The sequence below is a fragment of the Thamnophis sirtalis genome, unplaced genomic scaffold (genome assembly GCF_051295495.1).
Source record: "Thamnophis sirtalis isolate CommonGarterSnake01/CBP01778 unplaced genomic scaffold, rThaSir2_p1.2 scaffold_3, whole genome shotgun sequence".
NCBI classification, from domain to species: Eukaryota; Metazoa; Chordata; class Lepidosauria; order Squamata; family Natricidae; genus Thamnophis; species Thamnophis sirtalis.
The window spans coordinates 155,475,337-155,502,792 of record NW_028261383.1 but is presented as its reverse complement, the minus strand read 5'-3'; the positions used below and the strand labels follow the sequence as shown (position 1 = coordinate 155,502,792).

The window sequence follows — 27,456 nt, the reverse complement described above, 5'->3', positions numbered from 1 at the left end:
TTTGCTTCATTCCCTCTCTACTACAAAGAAAATAGGCAATGCTTATGTGGATTGGGGAAGGTAGTGTTATTTATAGTGCTGAAAATATTGGACTAGGTGTGAAGGGGATCTGGTGTCGAAATGCCACTTGATTATAGATAATTCTAGACCATTTGCTCCCTCTCAGTTAAATCTCAGCCCTGGATTGCTGAGAAGGTAAATGATATGAGGCTTCCACATGCATGGTGCAGACTTCCCACAAGACAGAAGGAACATAAATGATGAAGACAAAAAAAAAAAAAAAACCTCACAGAAGTTTGCTCAACTGATTTGGGGGATCACATGCACAAGTGTCCCACATACCTCTACATTCTGCAACAGCATGGCTTTCTCCTTCCACCATTGGCCTTTGCCTTCCTTCCACTTGAGGGTCATGTCAGCAAGCTTGATGTTCACCTCAGCTGCCTCAAGGCGGCTCTTGTGGAGATCAGAGATGGTGCGGTCTCGGATGGAGGCCACACTGGCTAGCTCTTCCCCTAAAAGAGCCACTTTCTGCTGGCTGGCAGCCAGAACGTCCTGTGTGGTGCGTAACTGTTCACACAAGGACTCCATCTGTGCCTAGAAAGAGAGAGGACTGAGAGGAAGAGGGCCAAGGGAAGGTGGAGAGGCCATGTCCAACCTTTATGGTACTAGGAGAGCCCCAGGAAGAGAATAAATGGACTATAATAGCAGCCATTAGGATTCAACAAACTTTCTAATCCTGAAGTGGGAAATCTGTCCCAGCAAGTACAAGCATGGATTCTGGAGGATGGTGTGTCTTCCAATACTTGATGTTTTCAAGCTCTAACCTAATTCTTGTACAAAAAAACCCCTTTCCTGATTTTTGGAAAGAGAGATATTGATCTAGTTTCTTTGCCTGGGATAAAAATAAATCCCTGGGTTCTGGTTCCCACCCATCCACTCCTCTGCCCTGCAAGTCCTGACAGAACAAGTGGTTTTTCCTAGATCACAGCTGGCTGATTTTCATCAGTTCTTTCTTGTTCTCTAACAGGAAACCAGTTCTGTTGGCTGTAACTTTGTTCCAAGACTATTTACAAAACAAAGTCTGTGGGTTTAAAGGACTTCACCCATAATTAAATATCTTATTTCTATTAGAATTTTTAAAAACTAATTCATGAAGTGTCCAGTAGAACTGGTGCCATTTTGTACATGTATCTTCTTCCACAAAAGATGTTTGGAGAAAAAGGGTTGGGCCTGAAGCAACATCACCCTAGATTTTTTGCCTATGACATGTCCTGATCTGTGCTTTGCTTGTTCAACCTTGTTTTTTATCAATCTAAATCAGTGGTTCCCAATATGGGCCCCACACCCCACAGGGGGGCAATTTGATTTTTAATGGGGGCAATTTGAACCTTGTTTAAACCAAGTTAATGGCCTTTTAGGCATCCTCCCTGTGAGTAGAGTTCACTTTTTAAGTAAAGTAAGAATTATATGTCATGGGAGGCATCAGGTTTTTAGAGATGCTTAGGTGGGGCAAGGCCAAAAAAAGCTTGGGAACCACTGGTCTAAACTATCATCCTGAAATTCTGGATCGCTTCTTGTTGTAAACTACTACCTTTCTTTTGGTAATGGAAATAGCATAACCACTGGTTTAGGGATATCCACTGGATGGCCATTTAAGGCTCCATACTCAAGGAAATTAGACGGTTACTTGCATTTAGGATAGGCAAAAAGGGGTTCCTTGCATAAGGACAGAAATTACTAGGTGCTGGAGATAGGTTATCAAGACTGGGTGTCTTGAGAAGTTCTGGGAGAACACCAAAATCATCCCATTAGAGACACCATTAGAGAGAGCGTGCTGGACTTGATAACCTTTTTTTTAATATTCCTAGAGGCTTCCAGTCTTCGGGTACTGTCAGGGTTCCAACGGATGCCCTAATTAACTCATGAGCCTTGAGCCAAATTTCAAAAGAAATCCAATTATTTATTAGGTGTAACATCAGCACTGTTCCCATTTGAGGTCAACTCTGCTACACGTGATTTACAGTTCAACTGTGACTGTTTTCCCCCTCCTCCCAGAGTGTGATTGTGTCATTAATCACATTGTCCAATGAGGCACTTCCGTGGGCTGTAAAAACCATGCCTTTCAGACCGGCTCTGGTAATCTGAGATCCAAAGTTGAGGAAGGTATGCATGGAATGTGCTTCTGAACATGGCTGTTGAACTACTCCATCAGTTCTCTCCCCTTCCTGCCCATGGCAACTCAAGAGCAGACCATGATTGGTTTGCAAGTTGACAGTACTTACTGTGCGGCGGTTAGCAGCTGCCAGCTTCTGCTGCAACTTCTGAATATCTTCCTGCAGCATGAGAGCCTGAGAGATTTTCTCGCCGTGACGAGTCTTGGCTTCCTGCAAGTCGGAGGCCAGGCTACGGCTCTCCTCCTTGGAAGCCTGCAGCTTGACCTGGAGAGGAGAGAAGACTTGTTTCCAACATGCCAGCTGCTTGGCTAACGATGCCAGCTCTGGTTTCCTGCTCCTCTTTGTTTCCCTCTTTTCAAACCTGTTGCTCCATGCTCACCTGGTACTGCTCTTTCTCAGCATTCTCTTCTTTGAGCTGATGGTGGATGTGTTCCTGCTCCCTCAGAAGTGATTTCACTGTATCTTTCACCCTGTAGCAGAAATGATCCAAAAAGTATATGAATGTGTGAGGAATATTCACTGTACTCTTTCTACTCAGAGGATCTCTAAAATAGGTCTCTCTGTCTCTACATCTACCTACCTACCGTACCTATTTAGAAGCAACCCTTTAGTTCCATCTTTGCATTATCCTCAATATAGCATGAGCATCCACTAGCCCAGCAGCCTAATTCCAAAATGATGCTTTAGCCACAGCCTATTAATTTCAAGGCATCACTAGGTTACTAAATAGATCAGCTTCTCTGTACGAAAACATTCCCCAACATAATCTAATTCACTGAGAGTGGGCTTATAACAAACAATGTAAAAATCAATGTTGATTCCTAAATTTCCTTCATTCCTATACTTCATCCATCTACATTTAATTCATAATCTGAATGATAATGGATATCCGCTGATAAAACCAAAGATATGGAAACTAGGACACAATATATTAAATCCTGGGACAATTCCTTGAGATTGAGTTAGAATGGCACAGAGAACTGATTCCATGATGATTCTGATTCCCCCCAATCTGATACTCTCCGGCTGTGTTGCTCCTAGAAACTTTGAATATCTGAGTTAATATGAGTTCTTAGAACATCAACAGGACTAATTGCCTATTGGTAGCTCAGAGACATTGTCCCCCCCACTCCCATCTCTCTCTCTCTCTCTCTCCCTCCTTCTTTCCCTCCCATCACCTCTCTCCCTTTTGATTGTACTTGAGATGCTTTCTTTGACCTGTCTAATTCCGTCTCCCTCTGAAGCATCTTCTCTCCAATCCCTTGGATATCACTTTCCAGTTCCTGGATTCGGGCCAAGTGTTCAGTTTCTTGAATGCTTAGAGTATCTCTCTGCTTGGAGATTTCTGTGTAAGAATTTGACAATTCCTGGTTGAGGGTAGAGAGGAAGAAATGTGAGTGATGTCTATAACATTTGAATAAAATAAAATAAAAACCAGCAGCTAGTTTTGCTGACAAAATTGAACACATCATCATATGAATAACCCTACTGGATGAAAGTAAGGCTCATTTTGATCCAGAATAGTTATTTCTCACAATGCTCAACCAGACGTAAAAGTATGAGATGGAGACATACACCTTTCCTACTAATGTTCTCCTGAACCTGATATATGGAAGCATGTTTTGCAGACATTTTACTAAGCACCGCATGCATGCGAACTAATCTGATGCAAGCATTAAGGCAGAGGGGCATCCCTCTGTACAGAAGGGATACCCAGATCTTGCTTCAGGCTTGGAATCAGATGTTGCACAAAGTTTTGTGGCCACCTGAGTTTTTGCTTAGTAAGATGAGGGGAACACAACACCTTTCCTGAAGCTTGGGAAGAGGTGGGATCTGGAAGAGCTGGTAAGTCCTACTGCAGAACCTTGCTTTCTGCCTTGCCTTATATTGTGCAGCCAGCTTGGTGTGCTCATCACGTAAGGAGCTAAGTGCTGCTTCTAGATCTGCTGCGCGGCTTCTCAATTCTTGAACCTCTTCCTTCAGGCGGCAGGACTCGCGCAACAGGGCTCCTTGTTCCTGACGGCTCTCTTCCAGCTGAGTCTGTGGGGAAGTAGAGAGAGAGATACTGTACCGAAGTACAAAGTCAGAGGACACATTCATTCAGTGGGCTGAATTTTACCGTCTTTGGATTGCTCTCCTAGGATTAAAAGCTGATTAAAAATTAAATCATGGCATCATCTTTCCAGGCTGAAATATTTCGAGGCTATTTGTATGCTGCATTGCTTTTACAAAATAGCTTTGCATGAGGAAAGCTCAACGTGCCAGGGAAAAGCATTTATCTCAATCTTCAGATACTTAATTTTTTATACAGCGAAGCCAAAAAAAGGAATGTCTCAGTAGCATCTTAATGGTTCTGGCATAATTCCAGAAGGCTGAAAAACTCTGCTATCTTGGCTTGATGAAAGCAGAAGGTCAGCCATTTAATATTGAATGGATAGTCCAGGACATCTTAAAACTCTTGCTCCATCTCATTCATTTTGGCACTTTAGGAGGACAGACTGGGCACAGAGATGTTGTTGGACTACTTTTTTAGATTGCTAGCCAAGTTAGCTGAGGTGAATGGAAGTTGGAGCCCAAGCACATGAAGAAGACCAACGTCTGACACCAATACTGCGGAAAACATCAGATCATAGGTCAAGGCTTTAATTTGTGCCATGATATATCTCCAAATTTGAATGTTGAAAATGAAGATGCTGACTCAAAGGAAGCAACCAGTATATTTTCCACTAATAATCACCAGGGATAGGACCTTTCTCTCATTGCTGGTATTGCTTAACCTTTAATTATATCAGAAGATACTGTATATTTAATATGGAAATGATAACATTCACTTTGTATTAGAGATGATATGGAACAGAATTAAAACCAGGAAACATTGAGTTTGTTGCAATTTATTTCTAAGCCAGCCCTTCTCTAGAGGGCGCTAAGAATGTCTACAATAACCTCACAAAATAGGCTGGGTTGAAAAAATGTAAACAGGCCTAAAATCTAGAGCACTTCATAGCTGAGTGAAAGCCTGAATGTAGAATTTCCTGAGCTGAGTTGAATGCTATAGTTAGGCAGCAAGCAACTAGTCATGAAAAAATAATTATACTCAAGGAAAGAAATACACCTCAAGTGGCTTTAGGGTCAAGAATGTTGGCTTACAGGAAGAACTAAGGGTTGCTTAGAGCATCCTACCTCAAGTAGAGTGGCCTTGGGAACTACCAGCAGCATGTCAGTTCCTCCTCCTTCATCGCTGGCCTCCTCTAGAGTGACGAGTTCATCCATGGGACGGGGTTCGCTGAATTGGAAAGAACAACTTTGGCCACGCACCTCCCCATGGCGATCCACATAGCGAAAGTGATATTGCTGCGGTCCTGGCTTAGGTAAATAGCTGGCTGTGAAAGGACAAATATATTTACTGTATTACTTTTCTGACTTCTGAATATGGGGCTTTCTTTTATTGCTTGGCTTCTAATGAGTCACAGATAGAAGGAAAACCAGAGGTAGGAAATTAGGATCTCAGTTTCGATTAACATTCTCTTTTCTTAATTTCTGATGAAGTTAAATAACTTTTTGCTTTGCTTTTAGTACAAAATGGCATTTTATTTTGCTCCCAGTTTCACTGCATGGAATTGATTTGAGCACTTTGGGCCATTTTATTATCTCCCATGAACTTCTCCCTAAGCTGTTTTGAGTAGCTGTTTTGAAAGGGCAGGCCAGATAGATTGCTGAAATCAAGTTCAATAAGGTTGGTTGTTCTGTTTATCTACTTTATCTTGTGTCACCATTCTGCTTGGGCAGGAAGTCATTCCTCAAGTGTTACTCAAAACATTTAGCCGTGTATTCTTTGATGAATCTGCTCTGAATCACTCGAAATATGCCTACCTTGGAACTGGACACTGCAATGGAGGGTTCCTTCAGAAGCTCCACCATCTGGCATTATGCCCCACACAAAGGTATAATAGTCACGTACCGAAGAAGCATCCACCTGAGGCAAGGAATGGGAAAGGTAGCATTAGAAGATGTAGTACTTGTGTAACTCTCCCTGAAGGTCCACCATTGCAAACTCAACAATTTTGGATGGAACCAAAATTCCTATCCTAGCTCCCTTTTGTTAATTTTAATCATCTAATGTTTTAATGTTTTATAATGTTGTTTTTATCATGTTGAAAATTGCCCAGTTGCTTGATAGTGAGATGGGTAGCATATACATTTAATAAATAAATAGAATTCTTTATGAATTACTAACTGATAACCCGGCATTGTCCGGGTATTTATTTATAGGGGGAAAATGTCCAGACCAATTTCTAATGTTGAATTTTCCCCCTTACCAGAGGGAGCCCTCATTTGGAGTACTGTGAAGCCGTTACCATGGCAACTCCACTGCACTGTACAGTAGAAGCCATTTTACAGCATTACAGTAGAAGCCATTTGAAGGCACAACAGGTTGTATCGTTAACAGAATTCATATCTCCAGGGGTGTTAGGGGTGTCTTACCCCCACAGTATTTGTTTCCAGAGAGTAAGTCATCTGTGTACCAAGTGGTTGAAATTGCTTGAGGCGTTCCAGAGTTATGCTGGAACATACACACACATTCATAACTATATATATATATATATATATATATATATATATATATATATATATATATATATATATATATATATATATATATATATATATATATATATATATATATATATATATATATATATATGATTTTTTATTTTATTTATCAGCACAAATAAAACACACACACACACACACACACACACACATATATATATATATATATATGGAAATCAGAACATTGAAAATGCAAAGTTCTAGCTGAGCTGTACTATCTTTCAACTTGCAGGATGTTTTGATTATGAGCAGAAGAACGCATATCTTCTTAATTGAAGGAAGATATATTCTCCTGGTAAATATGAAGGACCCAGCTAGATGGCACCACCAATCAACTTTGGTTGGTTTTGGAAAGCTACACATGTTTAGATTTGGTTTAGTACTTGGACGAGAGACGGTCAGAAAATCTTGTCTGTGGGTTTTTTCCTATTTTGAATGCTGTTGTTGAGAAAAAAAAAAGTCCATTTCCATACAAGAGGAGTTGGATTTGAATGAGGCTTCAGCTTTTTACTGTACAGTTCCTGGGTGCTGTCAGAACTGCAAATAGTAAAAATAATAGCTAACAAAATGTGTGGTGTTCATATACAGTTGATTATAATTTCTCCAAAACTCCTGAAATGTGACCTTACGCATTCAAACATAATCATCCCACTTGTCCCCATTTGCAGTACCTTAAAGATCCCGATCCAATCTCTGGTTGATGGCTTCATGCCAGGTGGCAGATTGTAGTGGCACTCCACCTTGGCGTGGGGTATGTAACTTGAGGCCACATTCAGGAAAACTACGCTGGGGTGGGACTGCACCTCTTCCATCTTAGTCACTTGGGCTGTAAAGTAAATGGAAGCAGTTGATCATGCAAGAAATATGATTTGGTGCTAAATCAGCCAGAGGGGCACTTAATGGGCAAACCATCTTGTTGTGCAGCTGAATTGTTTTACATTCTGCCCTTAGTTGAAGAAGGGATGTCTTTTGCAATGCATATTATTTAACTTACTTTATGATGTCATAGGGTAGCCCTGCTTTGATTAATTAAATAGTTCTGTTCTTTCTTTGAAGATGGGAGACCTACCTTTCTGCCCCAAAGACTTGCTCTACTGGCTTCCCTGCAAATGCGTCTAAGGACATGACCTGAAATATGAGCAAGGCTAGTTTTACGCAGCAAAACAGGGTTGACAAAGGCCACCACTCAAGCACTGCCACCTTCAGTAGCAGAATGGAGGAAAGCCTTTCTTCCTGCTGAAAATCCTAGGCAGCCACTGCTAACTGGAGCAGAAATATAGGAAAAAGGAATCTGTCTTAGGACAGGAAATTATCATCTCCTCATCAGGGAAGAGAACAGGACATCTGTAGTTATAATCTATACCTGTGATGGCGAACCTATGGCACATATGCCACGGGTGGCACATGGAACCATTTGCTAGGGCACGCGAGGCATTGCCGTCAGTTGACTTCGGCCTTCTTTTGAGGCCATTTTTCGCCCTCCAGAGGCTTCCCTGAAGGCTCCGGAGGGCGAAAAACAGCCCTATGGCCAAACCAGAAGTCCATTTCTGAACTTCCGGTTTGCCCGTAGGGCTGGTTTTTCATGCTCCGGAGGCTTCAGGGAAGCTCCGGAGGGCCTCCAGGGGGGGCAGGGAGGCTATTTTCACCCTCCTCGGGCTCCTAGGAAGCCTCTGGAGCCTGGGGAGGGCAAAAAAAGCGTGAAAAAAGCAGGGGGGAGCACTGGTCTTGCGCACAGAGGGGGAAAGCACGCACATCTGTGGCATGCATGCGCATGACCCCCCTTTCCCTCCTCCCACTTTTGGCACACAAGCCAAAAAAGGTTCACCAGCACTGATCTATACAGTATCTATAGGTTTTAAAAAATGTATCAGGAAAAAGCTGAAATTCATATTATTTCTGATTATTCGTGGAGAATTCTATTCTGCTGGGCATAGGTAAGGGTAGGTTGGGTATGTGTGAAAGTGCATGCTCTAAAAGTAAATATAGAAGAGTCTACTACATCTACCCACTTGTCATTCATCTTAATATTTTCCCTGGCATTATCCTCAACTTTGCAAGCATTTTTTTGCCCAGTATTGCTTACAGATGGGAGACACAAATCAAATTATGTAATTGCATGAAACTGCTTACTGCACACATGAATGTGTTTAATTCACATACTCTGGTCCTAAAGTATATGTTCTTTTTCTGAAACAACAAAGAGTGTTTAACAATTTTGGAGAGGGTTTTTTTTTTTTTACAGGAAAGGAAATAGGAATAAGCATTAGGAGTGGCAGCGTATGTACAATGGAACATGGATGGAAGCCAATAGGAAAGGGACTGAGCCAGGATGGCCTTCTTAATCTTTGCAGATTGTTTTTCCATCACCAGGATACCTCGGTTAATTATTGATTGTTGTAATGATTTATTTATACCACACCGTCAGTTTACATGGTATGTCTTTTCCCGTGTAAGATTGAGATTGTCTTGGCAACGTTTCAGCGAGGTCTCACTCGCCATCTTCAGGCTGGGTTTTGGGCTTAAAGTGTGGCCGGAGCTGCTGTCTTTCTATAAATCTTGGTGTGTGTGTGTGTGTGTGTGTGTGTGTGTGTAGTGCTGGCTTTGTTTCAGTAAGTGGAATGATTGGTTGTGTGGTTGTATCATGATTGGTAGATTGGTGCTGATTGGTGCTGGCTGTGTGTCCGTTGTTTTGTGTTGTAACGGCCTGGGTGGTGGGTGGGGCTTGTTTGTTGATTAGGGCTGGTTTCCAGATGTCTGATAGGCGGGAGCTATCATCACGTTTATTCATGTTGTGGGGGTGTTTAATTGAAAAACAATTACCAACCTAATCCAAAGGGAGACTCCCCCCAAAAACCGAGACACAGAACAGGACAATGGCATTGCCCTCCTCCCTTACATCAAAGGCACCACAGATAAAATCAGCAAAATTATCCACAAACACAATATCAAGACAGCCTTCAACACTGACCAAAAAATAGCCAACATCTTAAGAAACCCCAAAGACAAAACCCAGCTAGAAAACCAAGGAGTCTACGAAATACCATGCAAAATCTGCCCTGCAACATACATAGGACAAACGAACAGGAGAATAAATGCACACATCGCAGAACACAAGAACACAGTAAGAAAAAAAGAACACAAGAACGCAGTAAGAAAAAAAGAAAAAAACCTCCTCCCTTTTCCAGCACCTTAAAGCTACAGGGCATGAAATTAATTTTGAAGGAACCAGGTTAATCTCCAAAGCTGAACACTTCAACAAGAGAATAATTATGGAAGCCATCGAAATAGAGAAACACCCCCACAACATGATTATACGTGACGATGCCTCCCGCCTGCCAGACATCTGGAAACCAGCCCTAGTCAACAAACGAGCCTCACCCACCACCCAGGCCATTACAACATAAAACAACGGACACACAGCCAGCACCAACCAGCACCAATCTACCAATCATGATACAATCACACAACCAATCATTCCACTTACTGAAACAAAGCCAGAACTCCACACACCCCCAACAAGATTTATAGAAAGACGGCAGCTCCGACTATGCTTTAAGCCCCAAACCCAGCCAGAAGATGGCGAGTGAGACCTTGCCGAAACGTTGCCAAGACAATCTCAATGGGAAAAGACCCAAATACAAGACCAGCATACCTACATCTGTGAAAATCTACAAATAAACACACACAAACACACACAAACACACACACACACACACAGAGAGAGAGAGAGTAGGTACATAAAAAAGAAAAATCTTTGTCCCCAAGGGACTTACAGTCTAGTTAATGATGGAAAGAAGCAGCAGAAAGGAGGAGGGGGGGGAGGTTTTAAAAATTGTCAGCCAATGCAGTTCAGAGCCATAAGAACAATGGCTTAATTTCAGCAAAGGGAGTGCTGCAGAGTTCAGGGAAAAATAGCAGGAGAGCCAATGGTTCAGAGGATGGATGTAGAAGGGAAGGAGAGAGAATGAAATTGAAAGAGAACAGCTCTGGAACCTTCTTTTTCTTATTTGCATAAAAAGTCTGAATATAGATCTGTCATCTTTTTCGCTCCCTAACCCCTGAGGGACACTTTCATACTGAGATTGCGATCATTCTTATTGCCACAAGACATTGAGAAGCCAGATAAGCAACTAGTGCTCCCTCCCTTCCTCCAAGAGGAGAGCATAAAAAATGGCGGCAGCAAACACCCCCTCACTCCCCCCTCCAATTTCACCAATTTGGTGCTTTAGAAAAACATCGCAGCAATTCATTAAACAGAAGGGCCACTCTAGCAGCATTCTTGCGCTCGCCCTTTCACTGATCCATGGACGCGAAGATGGTATTTGAATAGAGAACAAGCACCAGGAAGACCCAGTGTGTGTGTGTGTGTGTGGGAAACACCTCCCGTGTCATCCCCCCTCCCCCCAACCTCCCTGCATTTCAGTGGGATAAAATTGGACTTGCAAGTTTTGAGCTGCACTACATTTGAGTCAGAAATGAATTACTGGGCTGTTAAGTAGGAACATTATAGTGATACAGATCTGATCCTGGAGCAACATGAATTTATTTATTTATATTTTATTTTTTTAATCATTTTCTATAGCTACTCATCTCAGTCAATGACTCTGGGCTGCTTACATGCTATGTATGGAAACAGCCACAGAATCTGTAAGGTGAAGGTTTTCCTTGCACAAATGTGCTAGTCGTTCCCGACTCTAGGGGGTGCTGCTCATCTCCATTTCAAAGCCGAAGAGCCAGTGCTGTCCGAAGAGGTCACAGCTGTGGTCATGTGTCTGGCATGACAAAATGCCGAAAGCGCATGCAATGCTGTTACTCTCCCATCAAAGGTGGTTCCTATTTTTCTACTTGCATTTTGACATACTTTCAAACTGCTAAGTTGGCAGAAGCTGGGACAAATAACAGGAGCTGACTCTGTTATTAGTTCTGGGGAGTTCTGGCAGTTCAAACTAGGGATTTGAACTGCCAACCTTTCTGATCAACAAGCTCAGCGTGTTACCCACTGAACCACCGCGTCCCTTACAGAATTTATAGAGGCCTAATCCTATCTATAGATGGCCTGAGGAAAAGCAAGAAACTCTAAACCAATGGCAGGTTTTCCCCCCTACAATTATACCACCACGTGGAAAGAGGATGAGAAACCACATCCAAAGTTTATTAATCCTTCATCTATTAGTAATATTATTCTTTCCCAAGGTGGCGCAGTGGTTAAATGCAGCACTGCAGGCTACTGCTAGATCAGCAGTTCAGCGGTTCAAATCTCACCGGCTCAGGGTTGACTCAGCCTTCCAAATCAGCCATTAAGTAAAGTGATTGCTAAGTGAAATCATAAATGTTCTTACAGTCTTACTTCAGCTTTCCTTTGCTTACAGACCTTGCGAGGATTGGTCGCAAAGTTACTTTTTCATTGCCGTCATAACTTTGAACAGTTGCTAAATGAGGCAGTCACTGAACAAAGATTGCTGGTACAAGAATGAGACTGGTAGGAAAAAAAACCCTCATGCAGTGGAGCTTGTGCTTTCTTATAGCTTGCTTAATTGGTGCCAATAACAAATACAGATTAAATCTGATTTTACATGAATTGACTGCAGGGAGAATAGTATTTGCACAACAATGGACAAGTGAAGAGATCCCAACAGATGAAGATGTGATTAGAAAAATATTAGAATGTGCAGAAATGGATAAGCTAACACTTTAAGGAAAAGAAAGAAACGGAATATTTTTTGACTTGGGACTTATTTTATCAGTGGCTAGCTGATAAAAACAGGAGTTAGAAACAAGGAAATATATGGAAGGATCAGTAATATAAAGAAGATATATTAACTTGGTTAAAAATTATTATTAATATATGGTTAGTCTTTGGTGAGATTCACAGCCTTTGGGGCTGGTTGGTAGCTCAACAGCTCGAGTCCTAACCAAGGACCTAGGAACTGTTAAGGTAACGTCGGAGGATATAAACTGTTCCAAGGTTTTTTGTGGAATCAGAATGTTCAAGTCTGATAAAATTAAAATGTTGAAATAGCAAGGTAGCCCTTTAGGTATTGCTCTAAGGGCTCCAATTACAATCGGGACAACACACAATTTCTTTTTCACAGTCGCTCAACTTCAATTTGCAAGTCCCAGTACTTTTTGATTTTTTCTTGCTGTTTATCTTCAATTCGTGCATCTCCAGGTATTGCAATGTCGATCAGCCATACTTTTTTCTTTTCAACTATTGTTATGTCAGGTGTGTTGTGGGCCAAGTGCCTGTCAGTCCGAATTCTGAAGTCCCACAAGATCTTGACTTTCTCATTCTCTAAAACCTTCTGAACCTGATGTTCCCAGTGGTTTTTGCTGTACTCTAATCCAAACTTTTGGCACAATTTCCAGTGAATGATCTTAGCAACACGGTCGTGGCATTGCAGGTTTGTGAAATTTTGCTGCACCCACTGATCAAGTGGTCGACTGTCTCGTCTTTCTCATTAAAGAGGCAACATTTGCTGTTGGTGGTAACATGTTGAATTTTTGCCTTCATGCAGTTTGGGGCTAAGGCTTGTTCTTGAGCTGCCAAAATAAAGCCTTCTGTTTCTTTTTTCAGTGCTCCTGATCTTAACCAGTTCCAAGTTAGCTTTTGGTCAGCTTTGCTTTCAATACTTTTCAAGTATTGGCTATGCATAGCTTTGTTTTTATTATTATTATTTCAATGAATATTGTTTCACTTTATTTCCTAAAATGATTTGTACTCTGACAACACACTGTTCAATTGAAATTGGAATTTTTATATGTTATAAAATAAAATTTTATTATAAAAAAACAAAAACAAAAAAAATACAGATTAAATGTGGGGCTCTTTATATTCTGCAACTGGTTCCCTCCTCGAAATCGTACATAGCACTGCCCATTTTTCACTCACTAAGCCTGAGAATAGAAGGTAATGATGCTGTTATGACAGCTTTCCTCAGCCTAGAAACACAACCAATGTGTGGACTTGTTGCTCAGCATCATGGATAATGAATTTGAGGAACTAAAGAAGTCCTCCAATTTGGGGAGCACTTAGGTTGGGAAAGGCTGTGCTATGGGATTTTATTTCAGAGGAGGAAGGGGGGAAAAAAAGTCAGATTAGAACAGTCTCCATTTAAGTTGGGGCCTTCCGGATATGTAGGATAACAATTCTTATCTGGCCCAGCCAGCATGACCAAAGAGCAGGGATGATAAAAAAAGCTGCAATCTGATAATAAGATCCAAAGGGCCACAACAGTTCTTTATCTTTTTTTCTATAACCTCTGTTTATACATGTAAAATATTTTTAATTTTTTTTTCCAAAACGTAATTGCACTTAAGGGGCTACCCACTTTTCAATCTGCTCCCCCCCACTTTATTGTGTGTTTGTGTATGCATGTTCAAAGGGACGAGGTGGCTCAGTGGCTAAAATGCTGAGCTTGTCAATCAGTTTGAATACCTACTGCTGCGTAACGGAGTGAGCTCACGTTACTTGTCTCAGCTTCTGCCAACCTAGCAGTTTGAAAGGATGTAAAAAATGCAAATAGAAAAATAGGGACCAGGTGGGAAAGTAACAGCATTCCACGTGCCTTCGCCGTTTAGTCATGCTGGCCACATGACCACGGAGACATCTTTGGAGAGTGCTAGCTCTTCAGCTTTGAAACGGAGATGAACACCGCCCCCTAGAGTCGGGAATGACTAGCACATATATGTGAGGGGAACCTTTGCCTTTATACATGTTAGAAGTTCATGCAAGTCTTAAAGCTGTCAAGTTACAAGACTCTTGCATCCCTAACCCTTGAGAAAAAACCCCCAGAGGTATTCAAACTTGACAGCTTTAAGACCTGTGGACTTCAATTCCCAGAATTCCTCCTTCCCTTGCTCAGATGCTATCGCTGGGGTGCCGCCAGGACAAGTGAGGTCTTGGGAGGGATTTTCCCTCTCCCTCCAGAGAGCCCATGCCGAAAGCTTGGGGAAGGGAGAGCCGGAACTGACTGCATGGGATTGTGGAGCTGCTGCTGTGAAAATGTCTATTTTGCCAGCCACAGAAGGGAAGGAAAGAAGCCGGTCTTTGGAAAGAACCATCCCTCCCCCTCCAGAGAGCCTATGCTGGGAGAGAGAGAGGAAGCGTGCTGGTTTGAATGTGGGTGAGCAGGCGGTTTAGTAGCCAGTGAGTGCCTCCTTCACTTGTTTGGGCAGGTGGAGAAAGAAAGGAGGCGTGTGATACTGAGGGCGAAGGAGCTCTCCTTTGCCCTTGGGGGCGGGAGTGCTTTCTCTTGCACCTCCTTTCTCTCGCGCCCATTGCTGCTGGAGCCACTTTTGCTGAATCCGGTGTGGCGGCCATCGCTGAGAGCATCGCTGGCAGCCGTTTCTTGCCATCACCGCCGCATCAGATTCAGCAAAAGCAGTTCCAGCAGCAACGGGACATGCTTGGGAAGGGAGAGCCGGAACTGACTGCCCGGGATTGTGCTTCAGCAACCGCTGTGAAAATGTCTGTTTTGCCAGCTGGGAGGCTGGCAAAGAAGCCTCCATTTCTCCATTACCGCTGAACGGTCCGTGCCCTCCCCCTACGGATTGACGCTGCAGGAGGGAAGGAAAGAAGCCAGTATTGGGAAGAACTTTTCCTCCCCCTCCAGAGAGCCCATGCCGGGAGACAGGAGGAGGCGGGAAGGTTTAAATGCAGGCGAGCGGGTGGTTTGGGACCAGCACCTCCTTCGCTTATTCGGGCAGGCAGAGAAAGAAAAGAGGCATGTGATAAAGCACCCCGGCCACCAAGGGCGAAGGCTATCACACACTCCTTTCTTTCTCAGCCCTCCCGAACAAGCAAAGAAGGCACTGCCACCCGCCCGCATTCAAACCAGGCTGCCTCCTCTCTCCCCAAATGGGCTCTCTGAAGGGGGAGGGAAGGTCTCGCCTAAGACCTGCTTCCCTTACCTCACGGCACAGTTCCGGGATGGTGGGATATTCTTTTATTCACCAGTACAGGGGTGTAGCCTCGATTCCTGCCTTCCTAACACCTCCAGTGCAGCCCTGCACAATCTCCCCGCCACCCCACCAACTCGGCTGCAGTTGGTATTCTCCTAGCGATCCTTCCTGGCTGCGCCTCTGCACCTCACATGGTAGCGGCACGGGAGTGAGGGGGGGGGACAGGCCAGGGGAGGGAGCGTTCCAGTACAGGGCCTCCGGAAGATCAGGTACGGGAAGGCACGCTAAATTTCACCAACCGGTACACCCGTACCGATGCGTACCGGCTAAAACCCACTCCTGACCTGCAGCTATCATGAGCCAGGTGGGAAATCAGAGCACAAGGTCTGAATCCTCTCTAACTCTTAAAGCAATTATGGAAAATCATAAGGCTTTCCTTCATAGAGAAATCAAAAGAAAAAGCAGAATCCTGCAGAAATGCGAATGAAATACACTGAACTAATTTAGGAAGAGAATAAATAAAGGCATCAGGCAATAAATTTAAGCTTGGGTTGGACCAGAACATAACCTGCATGAAATATCTTCCTTCAAGTTTGTTACCTGGGAAGTTGTTACCTGGGAGGCACCCAAACTTTTCTTTGTTGTAGAACATCCAGAATCTGTGAAAACTTTTCTTAAGAGACCAACATACAGCAAGAAAGGACGTTGCTTTTTATCCCAAGCAGTTCATAACCTTACAAAGTGCTTTAAAAAGACTTTCCCCCACTATGCCTTTCAATGTACACTTGCAATGTAATTTCAAGGCTTTTTTTAATGTAGTGTTTAGTGGAAATGAAACTTTTTGTTGGAACCTCACAATGAAGGGCAGATCTGTTTGAAGGCAACCAAGCAGCGGCCCTGGCATTTTAGCACCATAATATTACAAAGACAGGATGAGAAAGATTTGCTATCAACAAGGCAAGGGATCAGCCCCTCACAATGGGATGTGGCCTAGATAATAGCTGCTTGTTTCTGCCATTTACAACAGAAGCAAAGGGTCACAGCAAGTATTAACAAGTTTGGCCATGAAACTGTAATGGCAACCAGCGTGGTTTCTCAACAATATAACTGCATTTGACAATTCTTCTCCTCCTTCAACTCAGGAGATCTAGGAGCAAGCAGGCCTAATGTGACAATTTCCTTCCCTGTGGTACAGCAGAGCACTTCAGAGTTGATATATTGGTGGGATTTTTTTTTCCAAAAAAAGGAGAAAGCTTAGCTCCATCACGAAAATGATGAAACACCCACGCACACCCACACCTTTGTGTGTAAGACATGTACATTTGAAATATATAACTGGCTTGCTTTATAAATCAGTAGGAATGAAGGAGGTGGCTGGAAAAATAAGATTTCAGACATATTGGATGTACTCTTTTTTTTTTACATGATTCCCAAATCCACTGACTAGATGTTCAAAATGATAGTAGGGATGGGCCTGAAATAGACAAAAGTAAATGTTTCTCAGCACCATGCCAGGTCCAGGACACGGCTGCATTTGAATTAATTTTGCCTACATAAAATCCACTTTGGTGCAACTTTCTTTGTTTCAGCAGCCTGGTTTTATGCCACCAGAAGTCCATTTCTATTGTTGATGTTGCCCAATCGGGAATTGGAAATTTTTGGTACTTTACTTCAAGTTAAGAGATCTACTAGCAGAGCCAAATCTACCTTCTGCTCACCCTGATTCTAGGCCATCAAGTCAACTCTCTGCCCGAGGCAGGAAAGACAGGGCTAGAGCATATGAGCTCACAGACTGAGCACCTGGGAAGACATCTGGCTAATTGGAGTGCCAGGAAAGCCAAATCAAACTATAGCCTTCAGGACTAATCCACCCATTAGCCCAACCGTGGTCTCCAACAAAACCCACTTGTGAAATTAATTTCACTAGAACAGTGATGGCTAACCTTTTTCTTGTTGTGTGCTGAAAGTATGTGCGCACGGCACACCAACACTCCCGCGTGCCAGCACCCATAATGCAATGTGCAGCCTCTGTGCATGCACAGACCCCCCACGAATCTTTCTCCATGTGCATGCAAACACCTATCGCGCATGCTTCCTCCCCCCTGTTTTGGACCAACCTTTGCCGGAACAAATAGCCTGCTTTTGCAGAGGCGGCAGCAGCTCCTCCTCCTGGCAGCCTCGCACTCCGGGCAGCGTCTGTCCAGCCAGCCATGCCAACCGGCAGGACCGCAGAGGAGCGAGCTGCCCAGCCTGCTGCTGGCATGCTGCCCTTACAGAAATGCTCCGCCCTGCCCATGCAGCCTGCCCCTCTCGGGGACCGCAAGCTGGCTTGCCCTACAGAGCCAGTGAAGACAACAGTGTCCCAAATAATGGTGCAGTGGTTTGCAATCTCAAAAGCTGCTTGAGCCGAGCTCGACCATGTCCTCACCAGACGCACAGTACCACACCATGCACCTTAGTTTGCAAATTCAGCCCTTGAAAATTTGCCATACTGGACACTGCCCAGAGTGAGGCTGGCAGGAGGAGGAGGAGCCGGCCGGTCGCGTCTGCCTACCTTTCCGCCTCCCCGCGTGCCCAAGCAGCCTTTCCGTCTGCAGCTATTGCTGCTGCTGCTGCTATTTTGGGGCCTTGCTTCTCCCCCCCCCCCCACAAACCACTTCAGACTCATTCCAAATTAAACAGAGGGAGGGGGATGGTAAAGAAGAGGTGGCGGCCCTGCGCACAAGGATTCTTAATCCTTCCTTTTCTCTCTCTCTGGCGTTCCTCCTGCGCAGCTCTGCTGCCCCAGAAGGAAAGCTGCAGTGGCAGGGGGAAACGCAAGAGTGACTGTTCGGCTCGGGCGCTGAAGGGAGCAAGGCAGCATTTGCTGCCTGGACGGCCAGCTGCCCCTCCCGCTGCTCCTTCCCCTAGCCGTGTTGGACTTTGAAGAGTTCGAGTGGCAGCTAAATGAAAACAAACAGCATAACGAAGTGTGGTTGGGGGCAAGCAAGTCCAACATGGCTAGGGGAAGGAGCAGCGGGAGGGAAGTAGTGAAGGAGCAGTGAAGGAGCAATGGTTGTTGTCCCCCCCTCCCCTCTTTCCAGAAAACACCCCCCCTCCTTTTTCCTCTTCTCTGGACCTACATCACCAGATGGCCGGCTCAACTTCAGGCAACTTCCCATTCCATTGCAGGAGAGGTAGCCAGATAGGCGGGCTCTCTCAGCCGCTGCCGGGTGAGGATAACTCTCTAAAAAGCCCACTTGCCTCTTCTTCCATCCCCGAGTGGGAATCTCCGAGAAAGGGGCCAGGAAAGTGGCGGCGCTTGCCTGCAGGCATGTTTGCAAGCTGCCTGAAGTTGAGCCGGCCATCTAGCAATGCAGGTCCAGAGAAGAGCAGGAGGAGGGAGGGGGGCTTTTTCTGGAAAGTTGTGTTATCCTCACCCGGCAGCGCCTGAGAGTCTGGCCACTGCTCCTGCAATGGAATGGGAGGGAGAACTACCAATCTCTTTCCCAAGTAGCCGGGAATATTTCAGCTTGGGGATGGCTTTGGCGCTCTCTTTTTGCCCCCCCCCCCTTTGAGAGGGGCAAACTCATTTGGGGAATGAGAATCTAGAGTGGCTCCCCACTTCAAGTCAAGGTTGAGGTCTGATCTTCTGTTAGGAGAGAGCCAAAGCCATTCCTGTCTTTGGTGCCAGGAGGTTTCACAGGGAGGTCTGCTAGCACCAAAACAATGGTCACCCGTGCATGCCCGGGGGTGGGTTGGGGAAGCACCAAAAATGGGGCATGGGAGAGCTGTGCCGCACCCCCAAACCCCCCTGAATGCGTACTCTCCCCCTCCCCCCAACGCATGCACCTGCGACCTCCCCCTACTCACCGCACATTCACATGTGTCTCCTGCCGACACCAGAGACCTAAAAATCAGCTGGCTCCCAGGAGGCACGGGCATGTGCAGTGGGTCTGAGCTGGGTGACTGCTTGCGTGCCAGCAAAGAGGGCTCCGCGTGCCACCTGTGGCACGCGTGCCATAGGTTCGCCATCACAGCACTAGACGATGCAATGGCTGCTGCTTTAAGAAAAAGATAAAATCGGCCTACCTGGCATGCAAAAATGCATCATATCATCATCCCAGCAAATCCTGCCTGAAGCAGATGAGATTTATTTCTTTATTTATTTACTTACTTACTTACTTACTTACTTATCCATTCATCCATCCATCTGTTCTGACCGAGGCTTCCCAAGAGCATGAAGCAAACTCCTTGTCCAGACAAAAAACCCTTTTATTAATTTACTGTGAATTCTGCTCATTCACATCCAGCAAAGTCTTTCAAGGAAGGATTTACAGTCACAGACCTTATCTGGCTTGGAGAGCTGCCAGGCCGATATCTACAAAACCTGGCAAGGAACTCTGCACATGCACACACTGGGAACAGGCTCCAGCTGTTCATCTGTCTGACTGATGTCTGACTCTGAAGGCAGCTGATAACTGGCATATGGCTCTGGCCCCATTTCTGCCTCTGACATAGAGCCCTCATCAGAGCCTACCCCAGACTCCAGGACTGGCCCATGTTCCTCCCCAACCTCCTCACTGTCTGAATCTGCTGCCAGCTCTGCTGGCGGGCCACAACACCATCCATCCAATAATTTATATTTTACATTTCTAAACTGCCCACTTCTCTCAAAGAGATTAAAGATAAACATAGGATAAAACCCGAGTTGGGTATGGGGGCTTTTTTTTTTGGTGTGTAGGTAAATCACAAGATCAAACACATAAAACAAACTGGAACATTCATGTATATAAACAGTGAACCTTGGAGTACCAGCTTCAAGAGCTGAGAGATGAGGAGCCCTTTTTCCCATATATCAAGTTTCCAGAGATATCTGGTTAGAAACGTTTGGAAGCCGAAACAAGAATATCAACCGTGCCTTTTTCCAATGAGGTCATACCTTAAGAAGGTATATTAGGGATTGTTTACCTGAACAATATGCTATTGTCAGATAAATGAATTTATAGCCTAGCGGTAGGACAAGGGTCGGCTCTGGAACTGCATGTAGCTCTTTCATCCCTCTGCTGCGGCTCCCTGTCACTGGTCGGCTCCATAACTGATAGGGCTTTCGGTTAGGACAGGTAGAGGAAAAAGGATGCTGTGCTAGGAGGAGACTCTATGGTGGGTGGAACCAGACTTTCAGTCAGCAGGGGGAAAAGGATGCTGTGCTAGGAGGAGACTCTATGGTGGGGAAACTGGACTTCCGGTCGGCTCCAGAATTGATCGGGGGGCTTCCAGTTACAACCTTTATGGCTGTTTAAGGTTGCCAACCTCTGGGGTAGGAGAATGCAATTCTCCTGTCTTTACAGCTACAACTATGTGGACCTGACTCTATTTAGTTTTTTCTGTATTATTTCTGGAGCATTAAGATGAAACCAGCCACATAATTTCACCCCATCTGAAGCATGAAATATGCTTGAAAGAAGTCAAAACCAGAACATGTAGTGGCAAGATAGCTGTAATTCCTGGCAACTAGCATTCAGAATAGATATCTGGTGTTTGTGGTTAGACTATACGCCTCCAGATGTTTTGGGCCTGCATGTTTCAGAATAGTTCAAGTTAGGCTGGTTAGAGAAGTGGTAGGAGTTGTAGTTTTAGCAAATCAGGAGACCTCAAAATTGGGAAATCTATATAATTTAAATAAATAAGGCACTTGAAAATGCATCCTGTTTGTAGATCAGTACACTCTTAGTTGGTGAAATGCGAACACCACATTGATTTGCAAAGTACTAATTCAAGCTTGTACTAATAGTCTGGGCATGTTTGAAGTGGAAAAAAATGTTAGTTGTGTTTATGAGATACAATCACAATGTGTCAAAACTAACTGGTACCATACTGTCATTACTGTTAACAGAGAATGTTGCATGGGGCAGAAATATGATTGAAGTTAACATCTTAGGTGAAATTTACTAAAAACATTATATCAAATATAATAAAAAAATATTATGTCAAAGCCATAGTTGTAAGAAGTTGTACAAAGCCATGGTGGTAGAAGTCATAGCTACAAGTTGGGTAGATGGCCATCGTCAAAGGAAAGGAAAAGTGCAACTTGGAATGTAAAGTCATACCTCATGTGTTAAGGAACATGAATTAATGATAAAAGGGAAGGAACAATATATGGTGTACATCTGTGAAACTTAAGGAAGGGGTAGGATGCAATAGATCTGAATAAGGAAGTGGTCTGTGGAATACAGCTGATGAATAAATGCAAGTGAAAGTGTAGGTTAATTATGAAAGAGCTAAAACATATGTCAGAAAGTATGAAATAGTGCTATTTAGGATGTGTCGTATGCAAATAAAACTTCAGAGTTTGGTGATAATTGCATGGTAAGCTCCAATGAATTATGATAACGGAAGGGCCGAAGATGAATTTGAAGAAAACTTGTGCAATATTCAGATTGAAAGTAACGAAGGGGGAAAGTATTCTATTAAGTGAATGTTTTGGTTGGAACAAGAAACAAATTACAGAAACAAGGATGGTGCCATTCAGAGAAGATAATCAGAGAAGATGGGGATCTTGATAAATGGCTGCTTATAAAAAGAACTAAACATATTTGCTTTTGAATACATAAGGGTGTTTCAAATGCAAGTGCTAAACATAACTGTGTTTATATATCCATGGAATGAATCAGAGGTGATATTCTGCTGGTTCGCCCCGGTTCGGGCGAATCGGTAGTGGTGGTGGCGGGAGGCTCCGCCCACCCGCCCAGATGTCATCACGGATGCTCTGCGCATGTGCAGAAGGTTCTGCGCATGTGCAGAAGCACCACATGTGAACTCCTGGTTCTGAATGGGTAGCAAAGTTAAGAGGATTTCATGTCTGGAATGAATATAAATCTTAAAGCATTATTCATTTATGATGAAGGATTGAGAGAAAATTAGTGAAGGATACAAGAGTGAGGAGGGATTCAGAATGCGGGACAGGGATTTTTTGGGGTAGTTAAAAGTAGGTTTTGATGAAAAATAGATATGGAAGAAAATGAAAGAAGGGAAAGAAATAAGACTGGAAAAAATATAGGAGGAAGAAAATGTAGCATCCATTATGAAAAAGTATTAGAAGACCGATCAATTTCCCAGTAGATTTAACAGAATATGGATGTAAGGAATGTGGAGTGTTCTTTAAAATAAATGTTACTGAGTACTGCATCATGGAAGCAGGTGGAGTTATACTAACAGTAGTATGAAGAGTGCCTGGTAAAATTATGACATAAAGGACGTTGCGTTTTGGAAAAACACACTTACAAAAGAGTGATTGCTGCAAAAATGAAGATGAAAGAAATATGCTGTGTAATGCATATGCAGAGAATTAGAATATGTCCAAAGAAAGCTAGACACGGTTAAGAGTCAGAAGAAATGCAGAATAATTTTGATTTAAAAATATAGTCTTTTGAAAATGGATTAAAAATGCTAAACAAAGGGGTCTACAACTGAATGACTGAGATTAAGAATTAATTTGGGAAGAAACTGAAGTGAGAAAATGCTGGAAGGGATATTTGAGAGACTTAAGTGAAAATGGTAATACGTTGCAGAATTGAAGTCATATAGATACAATCTATGTTTTAAAAAATGGAGAAAAAGAAATCATAAGATCGAGAAAGTGTTGAAAAACGATAAAACTGCAACTGTACATAGTGTAACTAGAGATATTTCATACTTTTCTAGACACTTGTAAAAAACCTTCTCTTCCAGAAAACATGTATAAACTGATACGTGTGGAGTCATCAGTGCCAGAATTCTGTGCCAGATTTTTTTTTTATTATTTTCATCGCTCACTTATAGTTCATACCAGATTGTAGTAGTAAATACGGTAAATCCCATAAATAAATGGGAAAGGTTGTAAGAAGTAAAGGGGATTGGTTGTTAAGCGTGCCTGGGAAGGCATTTAGTAAAATTCTAAATGAAAAGATATGAGAAATGTCATTGAGAAAAAATTATAAAAGCAGTGTAGCTTTATGCATTGCAGGTGGCATATAGACCACTTTTTTGGCTCTTTGATAGGTCATTCAGAATTGTGTGAATATGTTTTGGGCAGAGAAGTATGAGCCATTGGACTGCCAGTCTCAGAAATCAGAGGACAATCAGTTACCCAAGGCTGAATCAGCAGAAAATTCTGCCAAATAAGTCAGGTGATGAAGGTCAAACTCTTGATATACAACCTAGGCTCAAGATGCACTGGAATCTGAGCAGCCATCAGCAAGGTCATGCTTCCCTATATTTTCTGGAGCATTGCATGCACTTGCACTGGCCACACTATGCCTTTGTAATTTACTACAAAACTACTCACCAGTAAACTCCTTGTAAATCAACCAGGCATATGTGGTATGAGTCTGAAACAGAAAAAAATGTGAGAATGTCCATGGATGATTTAGAGAAAGTGAATGATATAATAAATAGGCTTTAATTATAAAGTAAAACATACATCTAATAATATAGAATAATATATGAAATACTTATTCAACGTTGAGCATGGTTTAAGACAAAAATAGTTGATTGCATTTGTGGACAAAATGTATAAATAATGCATGTGATGACATCAGAAGTATGTTAGTTGAGGATGTGAAATATATAGACAGACTTGTATGCAGATGATGCTACATTGCTAACTACACCAAATTTATTTGCAGAAAATTGCTGACAGACAAATGGCGGCCTAGGAATGTTTTAGTAACACCGAAGTGAGAAGAGCATGTGAGTAGAAACACAAAAGTTGAAAGTTGTGGGAATGAGTTACTGAAGAAGCATGTACAGTATAGGAAAACATGACTAAAAGATAAGTGGTCAAGATAAACAGGTGATGAATGAATGTGGACTAAACACAAAAATAAGTGACCAGTACGAAAGAAGTACATTGTGGTAGCTTGGTTATCTAGAAAGAATGAGTATGAATCAAGTTAAAAACTAATATAGGAAAAATGAGTTGAGAAGGCCCAGAAAACCATTATTTGGATAGAGCTGGTAAGAGAGAAATGAGAGATTTAGAGTACAAAACCCACTATGAACCAAGCATTGTATGGAAATGGTGAAAACAAAGGTGCTTTGTAAGATAGAGAGAAATTGAGAGTTATTTGGCTATCGTTATCATCTCATGTTTTTAATTTATTTGGTTTGCAGCTTATTCCTTTTCTGGATTTTGCGTAACACTGCTTGCTTTGAAAGCTAATAGTATTAAAGTTATTTGTATTTGTATGTCCTATCAGGATAACAGAGTGTTTTCTCCCAAAGAATTCTGCCTAATGGCTATGATGATCGCATCGTGTGCTGTTGGTTCTGTAGCATCCTATGGACATTTATTGGGTATCAAGAAACAAGAATGACTTTTCTGTTGAGAATCCCATCCTGAGAAACAGCTTGTTATTCAAGTCAAGATGCATAGTGAAAAATCCTTTTTCATTCATATTTTATTCATCTTGGCATTTTTGACATTTAATGACAATACAGAGACTTGGGGCCACTGATCATTTCATTAGTTCTATTATTCCATTCTTTTTATTTATTCAAATTGTACAGCTGCCCATCTCATATATGCAACTCTGGGTGGCTCAGTTTTCACTGTTATGCTGTCTTTCTTGAATGTTAACATTAAACTCCGCCTGAAGATGTTTTTTCCTAATTACTCATGATTACCTTCTCTGAATTTAATTGCCTTTTCAAATTACTAGGTATCACGACATCTTGTGACAACCAATGTTAAGCAGATGTTCAGCTTCTTGTATTATTTCAATGGCAAAAGGAGAGTTCGTTGTCACCTCCTCAGCTGCAGCATTCAGCTGAAAAGACCAATCCTCCTGTCCTTGCAGATAATTTATATTTACAATAGGGGGATGATCTTACATAGGCTGAGAATATAGCAAAGGGAGAAGATATTTTTCTATCTAACCTTCAGCTGGGGGAGGGTGGGGGAGGAATCTTAAAGGTTAAGATCCCTCCCTTTCAGATAAATAAATGTATCTTTTCTTTTATGTTCACTGAGAGCATATGCACCAAAGACAAATTCCTTGTGTGTCCAATCACACGTGGCCAATAAAGTATTCTATTTTATTCTATTCGGGCGTTCTTCTGAAGACCTCTTGGACTTCCATACTCCATACTACGGGGAGTGGGGGCTGCTTGGACGTGGCAAACCTCCCTCACAAGAGAGGCCTGTTATGAAACCAGGTGGAGCCGGGCTTGCCCGCGCTAGTCTCTCTCTCCTCTCCACCGCATGCCAAGGGAACGAGCTTCCCCCCGCGTGACCCAGACGAGCCACGTGGGCACGAAACCCAAGCCTGGCAGCTCCCGGCACTGCTGCTACATTCCTTTCCCCGGGAGCAACTAGAACCTCGGGGCGGGGCTTCTCCGACACAAAACGCCAATCAGAGACCGAGAAGGAGCCCAGCAAAACTAACTAGCGATTGCGGAGCCTCTTATGGGAAGAGGCGACGGAGGCGTGGGAAGATGTTTCGCCTCGCTGGCCTGATGCGAGGTTTGCGCAAAGACCCTCCCCTCCTTTCCCGGTTTCTGGTGGACTTTTAGGGAATGGAGGCGGGTCTTCATTCCTAGCCTCCTCCTTGGTTTTTTTTCGGGGGGGGGGGAAGAAGAGAGCTGTAACTCTTCTTCTGCAAAGACGCCGTCCTCTTGGCGTCACACGGTTTAAGACTGGGCAGCTTCCAGCCAAACAAAAGAAAATGACTGTAGCTTGCAAGAAGCCACAAGTCTCATCACGTCCTGCCTTCTCCCACATAAACACCAAACCGTTCAAACCTCGAAGCTTGGTCGCAGTTACGTTGAGGGTTTGTGGTCTGAGGGAGGGGGGAGGGGGCAGACTCTTGGAGTCAAAATGGATCCCGAAGTTAGATTAGTAGGAAGGAGCGATAGATCACAGGCAGCGAATATCTCCAGCAGTTAAAACAGGAAGAAAAGATTTGGGGTGTCCCAACACCGAACAGTGCTTGTCTGTATAAAGGAAACGGGCAGATCGATGTGAAACAGAGGTTAAGAGTTTTCAAGCTTAAATCAGGTTAGGAATTCCCTTTTTCAACCAGTGCTCTTCCCAATTGCCTGCTTTTTTGTGCTGCAAGTTCAGAGTTAAAGGCCCACTGAAGCCTTTCGTTACGTTTTCTCTCCCCTTTCATGCAGGGAGAAGTGAAAACCTGTGCATCCACAGCCTTCTTTTTGATTTTGATTTCTGTCCCGACAAGAAGTACAGTTGATTAAAAACTCCTGAACTCAAGAGAGAGGAAGGGAGGGGTGTCCCCCTCCCCAAATGCACCCCAAATCTGATGCTTCCGAGCAATTAACAAAGGTAAAGCAAGGAGGAGAGAAAACAGAAAAAGCCCTTTCCCCCAGTACAGAAGACGTCTCTTACCCAGAGAGCAACCAGCTGGTCCACTAATCTTTTAGTAACAACAATAACAGCCTTCAAGCCAGCTGAGAAGAGGCGGAGGCCGGTGAAGCTCTAAGTGCTGCCGGGATTTGTAGTTCTCTTTCCCTGCTCGTAAATTAAAGATGAGCGAAGAGGTAAGATTCAAGTTGCCAGGGAGGGCCTAGAGAACGCCTGGGATTGTGGGTTTGGTAGTTCCAAGGCCGAGCGAGAGAAGGGGAAATAGTGCCAGTGAGACTCCAAGTTCCAGGGAGCACCTGGGCTTCAGATAGGAAGCAGTTCAGGGGGAAGGAAAATAAATTATTGAGAAGGGGGCTCAAGTTGCCAAGGTGGTAAATCTACGATTCTGAGAGTTCATCTCAGAATATTTTCTGAGGTTATTTTCCT

General features: G+C 43.4%; 1 protein-coding gene across 2 annotated transcripts in view; it reads right to left on the bottom strand.

Moving 5' to 3' along the window:
- CALCOCO1 (calcium binding and coiled-coil domain 1) overlaps positions 1–27,161 on the bottom strand; it is a 40,644-nt gene extending 13,483 nt beyond the window's left edge. The window contains exons 1-10 of one of the 2 annotated variants that reach the window (XM_014069912.2): positions 27,055–27,160; positions 23,995–24,037; positions 7,460–7,614; positions 6,048–6,150; positions 5,358–5,557; positions 4,059–4,217; positions 3,396–3,544; positions 2,557–2,647; positions 2,286–2,441; positions 343–597 (exon numbers count right to left, since the gene is read on the bottom strand). In XM_014069912.2, coding sequence (XP_013925387.2) covers positions 343–597; positions 2,286–2,441; positions 2,557–2,647; positions 3,396–3,544; positions 4,059–4,217; positions 5,358–5,557; positions 6,048–6,150; positions 7,460–7,600 — 1,254 coding nt within the window. In that variant the 5' untranslated portion in view covers positions 7,601–7,614; positions 23,995–24,037; positions 27,055–27,160. Of the gene's footprint in view, positions 1–342; positions 598–2,285; positions 2,442–2,556; positions 2,648–3,395; positions 3,545–4,058; positions 4,218–5,357; positions 5,558–6,047; positions 6,151–7,459; positions 7,615–23,994; positions 24,038–27,054 lie in introns of both variants that reach the window. The other variant, XM_014069914.2, reaches the window with a different exon arrangement.
- Between the last annotated feature and the right edge of the window lie 295 nt (positions 27,162–27,456).